This window comes from Oncorhynchus mykiss, chromosome 24 (assembly GCF_013265735.2).
Source record: "Oncorhynchus mykiss isolate Arlee chromosome 24, USDA_OmykA_1.1, whole genome shotgun sequence".
NCBI classification, from domain to species: domain Eukaryota; kingdom Metazoa; phylum Chordata; class Actinopteri; order Salmoniformes; family Salmonidae; genus Oncorhynchus; species Oncorhynchus mykiss.
The window spans coordinates 19,189,986-19,205,182 of NC_048588.1; the positions used below are offsets into that span (position 1 = coordinate 19,189,986).

General features: G+C 44.7%; 1 protein-coding gene across 2 annotated transcripts in view; it reads left to right on the plus strand.

The window, feature by feature from the left end:
* Positions 1 to 203: 203 nt before the first annotated feature.
* The window catches only part of dph1 (diphthamide biosynthesis 1), a 105,299-nt gene continuing 90,305 nt past the window's right edge, over positions 204 to 15,197 (plus strand). Inside the window, exons 1-3 of one of the 2 annotated variants that reach the window (XM_036961178.1) lie at positions 204 to 282; positions 907 to 1,056; positions 12,248 to 12,311. In XM_036961178.1, coding sequence (XP_036817073.1) covers positions 231 to 282; positions 907 to 1,056; positions 12,248 to 12,311 — 266 coding nt within the window. In that variant the 5' untranslated portion in view covers positions 204 to 230. Of the gene's footprint in view, positions 283 to 881; positions 1,057 to 12,247; positions 12,312 to 15,197 lie in introns of both variants that reach the window. The other variant, XM_036961179.1, reaches the window with a different exon arrangement.

Consider the following 15,197-nt stretch of genomic DNA (forward strand, 5'->3'; position numbering starts at 1 on the left):
TTTGATAATGTTACTAAAAATGAAGCTTACTGTCAATGAAATAAAAAAGCATATATTTTCTATTCCATTCTGAACAAATGCGACATTTTCTATGACTTCGTGTCAATAGAAATTCAGATCCGCATACAGCGACAAGCAACTCGATTATCTCACATCGATTGTTCCGCCTGCAACGATGGCTTCTGCATTAGATTACTGCTGCCTTTCTGGTTCCCACATGCACCGGAAATATGGCGGCGCCCACTGTCGAAACGCAAGTCGTACCAGCTAAAAAACCAACCGGTAAATATGAGTCTCCGTTATAAAAATGCTATCACACGAGAAATAACCAAGAACGTGGTGTATGGGACATGCTTGAAAAAACAGTGTAATAAATTGCCACCATGAATAAAGAATTATGACGCAGATAAAGCTAGCGACCAGCTAATGCTAATAACAAGGAAAACTGACTCAAATGGTTTGAAAGTGTGATTAGCTAGCTAACTTACTTGATACTTATCTACAAGAACGAAATATATGAACATTATAGAACACGTTTTTAAATATTTTTAAGCTCCTGGGTCTAACTTTCGTCATCTGCTTAGAAAACATGGGAGACCAGTAGGTTGCACCTATTTATGCTGTAATAAACTACAACAGCATTGTATTAACGTTTTGTTATGACTGGATTATAATTGTTTATGGAGTTGTGGTTTTTATAATTAGGCCTGTACAGGAATAGGGACTGTGGAATTTCAAAGCACTTACCAAAACAATATGTAACAACTCAGAAGAGTAACTTCATGTAAATTATTACCAATAATCATATGAGACTCTGCCCCTACACCGTATTTGATCTGAAGCCTTCTGTCTTGTCAGTGTTTGTCAACTATCTCCTACAGTAAAATTATTTGATTCTTCCCCAAGTACGAGGACCACGGCGGGTGGCCAATCAAATTCCTGATGAAATCCTGCAAGACCCAGAGTTACAGGAGGCTATCCGTGCTTTGCCTTCAAATTACAACTTTGAGATCCACAAGACAGTCTGGCGGGTGAGACAGGCCACGTCTAAGAGAGGTAAGCTCAGAATAGGCCTATTCATTACTTTTCTACTATCTATAGGGCTTGGATAAAGTATTTACCACAAGTGGACTCCTTACTGGAAAAGTATAATAAGGTGTGTCTATCAGTTCCTGGCTAAGGATAACCTTAAACCTGGAGAACCTCAGAATAGCTAGTGTTGCTATATAGAAAGTTACCTTGCTATCTGAATACTTGAATATGCTTTATCATGCAGTTTTAATGTCTATCTATATCAGACACCATTAGTGAATGAAAGATCCAATAACAAAAAAAATAGGTAATGCAGTGTTTCTTGATGGTTATTGTTCTGGTAACTTGTGTTGTTGTGGTATTTACCAGGAAGGCCTAGTTCTTACTATAGAACATAGGAGTACCATGTTCAAATACTGCCTATCAACGTTATTGTCAGCAGTTGTCTCACAGCTAGAGTCAAACTAAACTATGAACCTTAGGACATTCACAAGTTGGAGTCTGCTAGAGCAGCATTTCCCAAACTCGGTCCTGAGGCCCCCCTGGGTTCACTTTTAGGTTTTTGCCTGAGCACTACACAGCTGATTGAAATAACAAACTTATCATCAAGCTTTGATTATTTGAATCAGCTGTGTAGTGTTCAGGCAAAAACCTAAAAGTGGGCCCCAGGACAGACCCCTGTGAAGTGTTATAGGGTTGTGATGGTGATGAGAGGGTGATGTGTTATTGGGTTGTGATGGTGATGAGAGGGGTTATTAGGTTGTGATGGTGATGAGAGGGGTTATTAGGTTGTGATGGTGATGAGAGGGATTATTAGGTTGTGATGGTGGTGAGAGGGGTTATTAGGTTGTGATGGTGATGAGAGGGGTTATTGGGTTGTGATGGTGAGGTGTTATTGGTTGAGGTGTAATTGTGTTGTGATGATGTGTTATTGGTTGTGATGATGATGAGGTGTAATTGGGTTGTGATGGTAATGTGAGGGTTGAGGTGTTATTGGTTGTGATGGTGATGAGGTGTTATTGGGTTGTGATGGTGATGAGGTGTTATTGGGTTGTGATGGTGATGTGAGGGTTGAGAGGTTATTGGGTTGTGATGGTGATGAGGGGTCATTAGGTTGTGATGGTGATGAGATTTTCACCTTGTCAGCTCGGGGGATCCAATCTTGCAACCTTACAGTTAACTAGTCCAACGTTATAATCACCTGCCTCTCGTTGCACTCCACAAGGAGACTGCCTGTTACGCGAATGCAGTAAGTCAAGGTAAGTTGCTAGCTAGCATTAAACTTATGTAATAAAAAACAATCAATCAATCAATCATAATCACTAGTTAACTACACATGGTTGATGATATTACTAGTTTATCTAGCGTGTCCTGCGTTGCATATAATCTGACTGAGCATACAAGTATCTGACTGAGTGGTGATAGGCAGCAGCAGGCTCATAAGCATTCATTCAAACAGCACTTTCGTGCGTTTTGCCAAGAGCTCTTTGTTGTGCGTCAAGCATTGCTCTGTTTATGACTTCAAGCCTATCAACTCCCGAGATTAGGCTGGTGTAACCGATGTGAAATGGCTAGCTAGTTAGCGGGGTGCGCGCTAATAGCGTTTCATACGTCACTCGCTCTGAGACTTGTAGTGGTTGTTCCCCTTGCTCTGCACTCACCCATACAGGTGACATTGATGACACTGATACTCTCATCTAACAATCACACATAGAGAGCTAGAATGGAGGGGGCAAGAGGGAATGGTGAAGAAAATAGCCCTATTCCCTATACATTGTACTACTTTTGACCAGAGCTCTTTAGGTACTATTTGGGATAGGGTGGCTTTAAGGATACTGCCCATGTCTCTGTTCTGTATTGGTTTCATTAGAGAGTTTCTTCTCTCTCTGGGCTCGCAAAATCAAAAGATCACCTTATCGACTCTGCACTCTACCCCTCTCTCTCTCCCTCCATCTGTTTCTGCCTGGGCTTTGAACCCCTTCCACTCAGCCTCTCTCACTCATCCTCAGTTGAATTGGCGTCTTTGTTTTGGTCATTTCACTTCCTGTTGGAATGGAATGAAATGAAGCAAGCAAACACCATTGTTTTTACTGCCCAGCCCCAATTGTTGAGTGTAAACAGAAGCAACAGCTAAGTGAGCATACATTTGGTTCTGGAGAGTTACCATAGCCCCTTAGAAACGTCAGAATTTCAGATTTGATTGTGTCGTAGCGTTTGCTGTCATTAAATGTGAACACTGTATATTATCAAATCAATTCTCTATGTGTAATTATTACACGATTAAACTAATCACGGAATAGTAATTAGCTAGGAAGTCGGGGCACCACGGGAAAATGTTGTTTATAGAGTTTAAATTTCCCAAATATAACTCGTCAGATATTTTATTATCTTACTGATTACCGTCTTCTATTAATGTATTGTTACCTCATTAATCTCATTCCTGAATGTCGCAAAACCTTGGAGATCTGCACGAACCCTAACATCGATCATGAATCAGTGATATACAAATTGGCTTAATTATTTATTTACTAACTAACTAATCAATCACAGAATTACATAAACACACAACAATTAGTTATACATTGGGTACTAACATGACACAAGGAAAAGTCCCTAGTGGACGAAACCGATATGATGGCTTGGTAGACAAAGCAAAGGGGGCTCAAGAGCAGGAATGTCTGCTGGATAATAGTTCATCAGAGAGATTATAGTTGCGTTCCCCAGAAGTCCCAAGGTTTTTCGTGGTTGTAGGTTGTTATAATGGATACGTCAGAGTACCATTTGGAAATGTTCTTAGATCGGATGCGTTTAACAGACTAAAGTATTTAAACAGACGCAGCCTGAATAATTGGTCTTTAGTTTGTAGATTTCTTCGCCATTTCAGCGTGTTGATGATCTCCACATTCTCTGGTCTTGCCCTTTTGTAGAGTTCTAGTTTAAACCACTTCACACACCAGCATCATCTGGTATGTTTTGGTCTAATGTAAATTTTGTCGGAAGTGTGTTTTATACTTTTAATAGAAAAGGCGGCGTTCCATTACGCCGGTGTAAATATCTGTGCTCACGGGGGTGTCACTGACTTGTTAAAACTTCATATGAAAAGCCATCCTCTCATTTAGAAAGCTAACATTTCATATTTTCAAAAGTAGTCTTATACTTAATCATTAATTGTATACAACATTCAGGTGCAAACCCCATAATTGAGAAGTGTATACAAACAAAGAAACAGCAATGTGTCTCCTGTCCTTCATGATGTCACCAAATGAAACATATTCGACATGACTGTTCCTTAAGTGTCCACAGACCACTCCATCTGCTTGGAATACAGAAATACTGTTCAATTATTCAACCTTTTGACGTTACCGTACTGCAAAGTCTTTCTCTGTGGTAACAAAAGGATTCTCAGCCTTCTTTTTGGCCGAGTGGGGTAAAGAGTTTTAGCTATTTATGACCGTCATAAACCTTTGGTGGGAGAGGGAGAGAGAGAGAGAGGGCTGTGATCCTCACCCAAAAAGGGCACGTCGTAACAACTGTGATAATTTCAGACTTTTCATGGTAAAAAGTAATGGTGCCGATAGAGATAGTCGCCTCGCTTTGCGTTCTTAGGAAACTATCCAGTATTTTGTTTTTTTTATGTATTAATTCTGGCATTGTTACCCCAGGAAATCTTAAGTCTTATTACATACAGCCGGGAAGAACTATTGGATATAAGAGCAACGTCAACTTACCAACATTACGACCAGGAATGTGACTTTCCCGAAGCGGATCCTGTGTTTGAACCACCACCCAGGACAATGGATCGGATCCCAGTAGGCGACCCAAAACAATGACGCCGCAGAAGGGGAGGACGGAGCAGTCTTCTGGTCAGGCTCCGTAGACGGGCTCATCACTCACCGCTCCCGGGTATACTACTTGCCAATGTCCAGTCTTTTGACAACAAGGTAGATGAAATTCGAGCAAGGGTTGCCTTCCAGAGAGACATCAGAGATTTAACATTCTCTGTTTCACGGAAACATGGCTCACTCCGGATATGTTATCAGAGTCGGTACAGCCACCCGGTTTGTTCATGCATCGCGCCGACAGAAACATACATCTCTCTGGTAAGAAGAAGGGCAGGAGTGTATGCCTTATGATTAACGAGTCGTGGTGCGATCATAACAACATACAGGAACTCAAGTCCTTTTGTTCACCTGACCTAGAATTCCTTACAATCAAATGCCGACCGCATTATCTACCAAGAGAATTCTCTTCGATTATAATCACAGCCGTGTATATCCCCCCCAAGCAGACACCACGACCGCCCTGAAAGAACTTCATTGGACTCTATGTAAACTGGAAACCATATATCCTGAGGCTGCATTTATTGTAGCTGGGGATTTTAACAAAGCTAATCTGAAAACAAGGCTCCCTAAGTTTTATCAGCATAACGAATGCGCGACACGGACTAGCAACATTCTGGATCATTGCTACTCTAACTTCCGCAACGCATACAAAGCCCTCCCCGCCCTCCTTTCGGCAAATCTGACCACGACTCCATTTTGTTGCTCCCAGCCTATAGACAGAAACTTAAACCGGAAACGCCCGTGCTCAGGTCTGTTCAACGCTGGTCTGACCAATTGGATCCCACGCTTCAAGATTGTTTCGATCACGTAGACTGGGATATGTTCCAGATAGCCTCAGACAATGACATTGATGTATACGCTGATTCGGTGAGCTAGTTTATTAGCAAGTGCATCGGTGATGTTGTACCCACGGTGACTATTAAAACCTTTCCCAACCAGAAACCGTGGATTGATGGCAGCATTCGTGCAAAACTGAAAGTGTGAACCACTGTTTTTAATCATGGCAAGGCGACCGGAAACATGACCTAATACAAACAGTGTAGCTATTCCCTTCGCAAGGCAATCAAACAAGCTAAGCGTCAGTATAGAGACAAAGTAGAGTGGCAATTAAACTGCTCAGACACGAGACGTATGTGGAAGGGTCTACAGTCAATCACGGATTACAAAAAGAAACCAGCCCCGTCGTGGACACTGACGTCTTGCTCCCAGACAAATTAAACAACTTCTTTGCGCGACAATACAGTGCCAATGACACGGCCTGCTACCAAAACCTGCGGGCTCTCCTTCACCACGGCCAACGTGAGTAAAACATTTAAACGTGTTAACCCTCGCAAGGCTGCCGGCCCAGATGGCATCCCTAGCCGCGTCCTCAGAGCATGCGCAGACCAGCTGGCTGGTGTGTTTACGGACATATTCAATCAATCCCTATCCCAGTCTGCTGTTCCTACATGCTTCAAGAGGGCCACCATTGTTCCAGTTCCCAAGAAAGCTAAGGCAACTGAGCTAAACGACTATTGCCCCGTAGCACTCAATTCCGTCATCATGAAGTGCTTTGAGAGACTAGTCAAGGATCATATCACATCCACCCTACCGGACACCCTAGACCCACTCCAATTTGCTTACCGCCCCAATAAGTCCACAGTAGAGGTCGACCGATTAATCGGAATGGCCGATTAATTAGGGCCGGTTTCAAGTTATCATAACAATCAGAAATTTGTATTTTTGGATGCCGATTTTGCCGATAGAAATATATATTTTTTTACTTAAAAAAAATATCTTTTTTTTTTACACCTTTATTTAACTAGGCAAATCGGTTAAGAACACATTCTTATTTTCAATGACGGCCTAGGAACGGTGGGTTAACTGCCTTGTTCAGAGGCAGAACGACAGATTTTCACCTCGTCAGCTCTGGGATTCAATCTTGCAACCTTACGGTTAACTAGTCCAACGCTCTAACCACCTACCTCTCATTGCACTCCACGAGGAGCCTGCCTGTTACGCGAATGCAGTAGAAGCCAAGGTAAGTTGCTAGCTAGCATTAAACTTATCTTACAAAAAACAATCAATCAATCATAATCACTAGTTATCTACACATGGTTGATGATATTACTAGTTTATCTAGCGTGTCCTGCGTTGCATATAATCGATGCAACGCTGGGAGTTGATTTAACAAAAGCACATTTGCGAAACGGTTCCGTATTTCACTGAAATAATAAACGTTTTGTTTCCGAAATTATAGTTTCCGGATTTGACCATATTAATGACCTAAGGCTCATATTTCTGTGTGTTATCATGTTATAATTAAGTCTATGATTTGATAGAGCAGTCTGACTGAGCGATGGTAGGCAGCAGCGGGCTCGTAAGCATTCATTCAAACAGCACTTTCATGCGTTTTGCCAGCAGCTCTTCGCAAGCACAGCTCTGTTTATGACTTCAAGCCTATCAGCCTAATGGCTGGTGTAACTGATGTGAAATGGCTAGCTAGTTAGCGGGGTGTGCGCTAATAGCGTTTCAAACCTCACTCGCTCTGAGACTTGGAGTAGTTATTCCCCTTGCTCTGCAAGGGCCGCGGCTTTTGTGGAGCGATGGGTAACGCTGCTTCGAGTGTGGCTGTTGTCTATGTGTTCCTTGTTCGAGCCCAGGTAGGGGCGAGGAGAGGGACGGAAGCAAAACCTTTACACTGGCAATACTAAAGTGCCAATAAGAACATCCAATAGTCAAAGGTATATGACATACAAATGGTATAGAGAGAAACAGTCCTATATTAACTATATTAACTACAACCTAAACCCTCTTACCTTGGAATATTGAAGTCTCATGTTAAAAGGAACCATTACATGGCACATATTCTCCAACACTTTGTTTTTGCATTATTTAAACCAAATTGAACGTTTCATTATTTATTTGAGGCTAAATAGATTTTTATTGATGTATTAAGTTAAAATAAGTGTTAATTCAGTATGGTTGTAATTGTCATTATTACAAATAAATAAATAAAAATTTGCCGACTAATCGGTATCGGCTTTTTTTGGTCCTCCAAGTATCGGTATCGGTGTTGAAAAAAATCCTGATCGGTCGACCTCTAGTCCACAGACGACGCAATCGCAATCCCATTGCCCTAACCCAACTGGACAAGAGGAATAACTATGTAAGATTGCTGTTCATCGATTATAGCTCAGCATTTAACACCATAGTACCCTCCAAACTTGTCATTAAGCTCGAGACCCTGGGTCTCGACCCCGCCCTGTGCAACTGGGTCCTGGACTTTCTGACGGGCCGCCCCCAGGTGGTGAAGGTAGGAAACAACATCTCTGCCCCGCTGATCCTCAACACTGGGGCACCTCAAGGGTGCTTTCCCAGCCCCCTCCTGTACTCCCTGTTCACCCATGACTGTGTGGCCGGATTAGGGAGGGTTTGGCCGGTAGGGATATCCTTGTCTCATCGCGCACCAGCGACTCCTGTGGCGGGCCGGGCGCAGTGCGCGCTAACCAAGGTTGCTAGGTGCACAGTGTTTCCTCCAACACATTGATGTGGCTGGCTTCCGGGTTGGATGGCGCTGTGTTAAGAAGCAGTGCGGCTTGGTTGGGTTGTGTATCGGAGGACGCATGACTTTCAACCTTCGTCTCTCCCGAGCCCGTACGGGAGTTGTAGCAATGAGACAAGATAGTAGCTAGTAAACAATTGGATACCACGAGATTGAGGAGAAAAAGGGGTAAAATAAAAAAACACAAAAAAAAGCACACAAAAAAAAGAAAAATACTACACCCATAGCTTATCTGGTCACATACTTTATCATACCTCAATTCCTCTCTATGTTGTCCTTGTATTTTTTTTAAATCTTGTTTTCCCTGTGTGCTGAGTTGTCCGTGCCTGCAATGGTCTCTTTCTCACGATAGTTGTTCTGCCTTGCATACTGAATTGTACCTGTGAAAGTGGAAGGCAGGAAACAGAGGCAGGGCAAAGTGAACAGGGAGACAAAACAACCTTGTGTGTCTGGAGGAACCATGAACATGTTTCCCTCAGGGCTGCGAAACAAACCCAGAGAACTGTTTCTCTCAGAGGAGACAGAGCAGTCAGAGACGCGTATGATTTCCCTCTGGTCTTCTCCTTTAACACCTCTGAATTCTTTATGTTACATCTACACAAGTCTACAGATGTTTTTTGGAGTCTGGGAGAAGTCAGCCACTAATTGCAGACAGAGGTTGAGGCAACTTTTATTTTCTGCAGCAGCTCAAATCTGATTGCAGATGAAATGTGCCCCACAGTATAGTGTAACTGACGATTACGCTGAAGAAGTACAGACTGAACTGAACACAAGCCCCCTGAGCACCTTCCACACTGTTATAGAATGCTAATACTAGACAGAAGGGAAATCTGAAATAGTACAAATCTCAGTGCTGGGGCCCGGCTAGACAGGATTGGCGACTTGGAAGTGAACTTGTATTTTTCAGCTCCTCAGCTGACCTTTTTCTCCATTCACTCACTAAAACTGGTTGCTGCACTCTCTGTTGACACCTCCCAGACAGAAATCCCCCTTTCTGACAGGCTGACACTCAAACCAATCACAGACTATCATATGTGCATGTTGGTACGTGTGTCCGTGGGAGGATGAATGACAAACACACAAGCATTCTTGACATTTTGTTTGTGTTAATGCTCCTGTGACATTCATGACATTTTAGCTCACATGTAAACACACACACACACACACACACACACACACACACACACACACACACACACACACACACACACACACACACACACACACACACACACACACACACACTAAACCTCTAAACCCTTGTGCAGAGCCTGTACACTGAGATCAGATGGAAAGAGAGCTCTTGGCTTCTGTCAGCCAGGGCTGTTGTGAGGCTTAGAAACCTTTCTCGGTTAATAAACTCGCCCTTTCCCAGGTAATGACCTGTCTCTGTCTGTCTACATGGTGCACAGTGATACCTTAACCTTTCATCAGAAAGACACACTCCTCTCCTCCTTCCCTCTCCTCCATCCATCACACTTCAGGGCCATTCTTTCTTTTTGTCAGCGCCCTTTTTACTTTTCCTAGGCCATTTTTTATTGTTCAGTGTTGTCTACAGTCCTGTTTTTGTTGTTTATCTTTGCTGTAGGAACCCACTGCAGTATGTGAACATTAGGCCTGAAATATTTATCGACACTGCAGTCTAAGTGTCCATTCACTGTAGTCACATGGTTTATCAAGGTGATGTGTGACAGGGTCAGTCTGACAGTGAAACATTGTCAACACTCTTCCCAATGTATCTAAAGTTGATTTAAACAGAGCCTCCGCGAGTCCCAGTGTCTGCTAGAGCCAGCCCACCGATCTCAGCATGCACAGGAAATGCAGACTGGGTTACACTACCTTTGATGCAGGGAAACATTTAAAGTGTTCCTTCAATTACTGAAAATGACATCAAATTCAAGGGGATTTGCGAAACAGAGGACAGTGGACGAACGGCTTGTACATAAATATCACACTATGGTATAATCCCATTTGAGTAAAGAAAGGCTAAATATTCAATCATGCTGAGCACTTTACATAAGTATGCATAGCACAATATGTAACCACACCAACATAAGGACATCAGTCTGTTACCAAGACAACAGCTCTGGATAACCAATTTGCGCAAGGAGGACGCAATGGCTTGATGTGAGGGGGAAAAGCCTCTTTGTTATTCAAAATGGATCTGTTCCAATGTGAAATTAATGTGATATCAATTGAAGACTAAAAGGATTAGACCTACTGGGATGTGTTGTACATTTGCCAACATTGCAGAACCTGCAACACCTGTCTGCATTTTGCCAGGGATGGATGAACTAGCCTTCTAGCCTAGTTTTGAGTGAATCTATGTTGTACATGATAACCCCAGTTTTGTAAGTTTTGCCTTCCTGTTGACTGTGGCTACAGTATTTGTAATTTATGACAAAAAATAACCATGTTTGTTAGAAATGTAGGTCATTCAGGGCCTCCCGAGTGGTGCAGTGGTCTAAGGCACTACATCGCAGTGATGCGGCGTCACTACAGCCTGGGGTTCAATCCCTTGTGGCGGGCCGGGCGCCTGCAGGCTGACCTCGTCGTCAGTTGAACGGTGTTTCCTCCGACACATTGGTGTAGCTGGCTTCCAGGGTAAGCGACCAGGTGTTAAGAAGCGTGGTTTGGCAGGTCATGTTTCGGAGGACGTATGACTCAACCTTCGCCTCTCCTGAGCCCACTGGGGAGTTACAGCGATGAGACAAGATCGTAATCACTCAATTGGGAGCAAAGGCGGTAAAAATGACAAATAAAGATATATGCTGGTCAGTGTGACGCGCTGTCTGTGTTTGAAATATGGGTTTAATTGTGGTTGTTTGTCTGACCCGTTTTCTGTACGTTTTCCTAAAGGGTTTATGCCATTTCTCAGTTGCAGATATTACCCCGCCCCTTGTCCCCTTCCTCTGACTTTAAGTGTAGCTGTTTCTCCATGTCCTATAGCCTAGATCTCTATATCAGCAACATTTGTGTTATGTCTGATACATCATCATCATGTTTACAACCGACATCTTGCACATTCTCAACAATAGAAGGAAATTGGGTGAGAAACTGCACTGGGCTACATGTTGAGAGAGCATGCCTTTCTTTATAGCATTTTGTCTCTGTAAAGTTGTTGGCATCATTTTAAAGAGGTGTGATATTTTGTGTCTCAACCCTGGCAATGAGCCAACCCCCTGATGAAAGCATTTCCCATTGATTCGTCTTAGCTGGTGTCACACTCAAATAAGGTCCTACTGGAAACACATGCTGCTCTCAGCCCTTCACATCAGCAGCAGGACCAATCCTTCCTTTGTGTGATTGCTTGATTCCCATTTCACAGCGATTTGATCCATTTCTCCATGATATCTTAATGCTGCATGAGAAGAAGCACAACGTTTCCTGATTCTTAGCGGTCTGCATTGTGAGAGGGATATTTGTGTGTGTGACTGTGTTTGTGACTGTGACTCATGAAGCTGTTGGCTGTCATTGACAGAGACAGGTGGAGAAAAGGTGACTAATGGAATGCTAGGAGAAAAGGGAAGTGTGAAGACAGAGCAGAGCTGATACACTTCCATTTCCTGTTGTGCATCTCTCAGTAAGATAAGACAACAGTAATGCAATGGACGGGAGAGAATTACCTTGAAATGTCAGCTTCCTTCTGTCTCAGTGAAGCACTCTAAAGTAATAACATAAGCTACAATATACATGTAAATACTGTCTAGGATGTATTAAATAATGTGGTTGTCACTCAAGCTGCAGTTCTGTGTGTAGACTGGATAGTTTGTCCTCTGAACCTTACCTCTGACTGTCTGTCTGTCTGTCTGTCTGTCTCTGTTCACAGTGGCCCTGCAGCTACCGGAGGGACTGCAGATGTTTGCCTGTGTCATCGCTGACATCATCCAGAGGTAGGTACAGCATACAAACACTCACCACTCACTAATGTTTTCAATAGGTGGCAAGTGTGACTCGTGCTCGTTTTAAAATTAAACAGATTCTATCTATTTGTTGTTAGCTAAAAACATTGATGTTTCTCCCTGAAACGGATCCCCTTGACTTTGTGTTAAAGTTTTGGTGGCTTTAGAAGGTGCTTGATTGAGGGAGCAGTCGTCGTCCTTGCTTAAGTTGAAGTTGAGCCGGCATGGCCATTCTAGTCATTAAGCCAGCCAGTGTTATCATCATTCCCTGCCTGCCGCAGCCAGCTCATATCTGGTCTTCAGCAGAAAATTAGACACGATTGTGTCCAGGGCTCGAGCGGCTATCAACGCTTCACTCGATCACGGTTGGAGGAGGGACAGCCATCATTCCTGTTAATTACATCTTGTTACAGTCTGCATAGACCCCTTTTGCACACAGACACTCCATCACACAGACACTCCATCACACAGACACTACATCACACAGACACTCCATCACACAGACACTCCATCACACAGACACTCCATCACACAGACACTCCATCACACAGACACTCCATCACACAGACTGATGCAGGAGTCCAAACCTTCCTGCGGGTTGGAGTGCCTCGGCATCAGTCTTTTCAGTCATTTGTCTTGTATACACTGAGCTTTGGCCTACGCCGTGCCAAAACAAGTTTGTACAACATTGATAAATTGGTTGAAAAAAGAAGTAACCCCAAAGAAAAACACTTCAGTTTAGACCTAAAATATGCATTTGAAGTGTTGAAAGAGGAGCTCTGTGTTTAAGGACTTTCTTGACTTGTGTGGTTGTTTCCTTCATCTTCTCATTTCACCCCTTTCTGCCTCTCTCTCTGCTGTGACGACTGTAAGGGTTATCTAAAAGAAGATGGCTGCATGACTCCACATCCAAAGTAGATTACTTTCCTATGTGTGTGTTCGATACTAATGAGGTTAGTTGATGGACGTAAAGGATAGTGAGCTTGGGAAGGGAAGCTTCCACATGGTTATCAATCAGAGCCCGTATTTGATTTCAGACAGGAAACGTAGTTCATGGTGTCCTCGTATGAAGCCATGCCTGTCATACCACAGTTATGGACCGTTGAGAAACAGGAACCCCAGTGGGCTGAAAGCTTTGATTTTCCCCTCTCCTCCTCCTCGACCCAGCCCTCCGCTTTCCTTTTAACCCCTCTCCTCCTCCTCCTCGACCCAGCCCTCCGCTTTCCTTTTAACCCCTCTCCTCCTCCTCCTCCTCGACCCAGCCCTCCGCTTTCCTTTTAACCCCTCTCCTCCTCCTCGACCCAGCCCTCCGCTTTCCTTTTAACCCCTCTCCTCCTCCTCCTCGACCCAGCCCTCCGCTTTCCTTTTAACCCCTCTCCTCCTCCTCGACCCAGCCCTCCGCTTTCCTTTTAACCCCTCTCCTCCTCCTCCTCGACCCAGCCCTCCGCTTTCCTTTTAACCCCTCTCCTCCTCCTCGACCCAGCCCTCCGCTTTCCTTTTAACCCCTCTCCTCCTCCTCCTCGACCCAGCCGTCCGCTTTCCTTTTAACCCCTCTCCTCCTCCTCCTCGACCCAGCCCTCCCCTTTCCTTTTAACCCCTCTCCTCCTCCTCCTCCTCGACCCAGCCCTCCGCTTTCCTTTTAACCCCTCTCCTCCTCCTCCTCGACCCAGCCCTCCGCTTTCCTTTTAAACCCCTCTCCTCCTCCTCGACCCAGCCCTCCGCTTTCCTTTTAACCCCTCTCCTCCTCCTCCTCCTCGACCCAGCCCTCCGCTTTCCTTTTAACCCCTCTCCTCCTCCTCCTCGACCCAGCCCTCCGCTTTCCTTTTAACCCCTCTCCTCCTCCTCCTCGACCCAGCCCTCCGCTTTCCTTTTAACCCCTCTCCTCCTCCTCCTCCTCCTCGAACCAGCCCTCCGCTTTCCTTTTAACCCCTCTCCTCCTCCTCCTCCTCGACCCAGCCCTCCGCTTTCCTTTTAACCCCTCTCCTCCTCCTCCTCGACCCAGCCCTCCGCTTTCCTTTTAACCCTCTCCTCCTCCTCCTCGACCCAGCTCTCCGCTTTCCTTTTAACCCCTCTCCTCCTCCTCCTCGACCCAGCCCTCCGCTTTCCTTTTAACCCCTCTCCTCCTCCTCGAACCAGCCCTCCGCTTTCCTTTTAACCCCTCTCCTCCTCCTCGACCCAGCCCTCCGCTTTCCTTTTAACCCCTCTCCTCCTCCTCCTCCTCTACCCAGCCCTCCGCTTTCCTTTTAACCCCTCTCCTCCTCCTCCTCCTCGACCCAGCCCTCCGCTTTCCTTTTAACCCCTCTCCATCACTCCACTAGTGCCACGCCTCCCTCATTCCCTCTAATTTCTTCATCCCTCCCTGTACGGCCACCCCTCAGAGAGAGAGAGAGAGAGGAGGAGATAGTGGCCCTGTCTTATCAGCAGCACTGCTATCAGCAGGAGAGTTGTCTCTCATATCCGGGCTTAAACCAACACTGTATACGCTGTGTTCATCCCAGAGTCCTCTAAACTAAAGCCACCTCATCACCTCAGCCCATCTCACCCCATTTCAGCTAATGAGAGCAATTAACGGCAAATGATTGCTTTCCTCACGTCCTCACCTCCCTCACACCTCTCCTCCCCCTTCTCTCCTGCATGTCTCACCCTCGCACCCCATCCAGATCCTACAGATTATATAAAGAGCAGTTTCCTCTGTCATCAGTTGCTGTTGTTTGTGTTTCTTCTCTTCTCTGTATAAATAATTACATTGGAAACCTCATTTGACTCCCAGGTCACAATAGTTCACTGTCAGTAAATCTAGGGAATGGGCTTGGCCCTTGAATAGGGGATTTAGCTACAGAGGCATTGTTGGATAGTTGGTGTCCCTGGTCACCATAC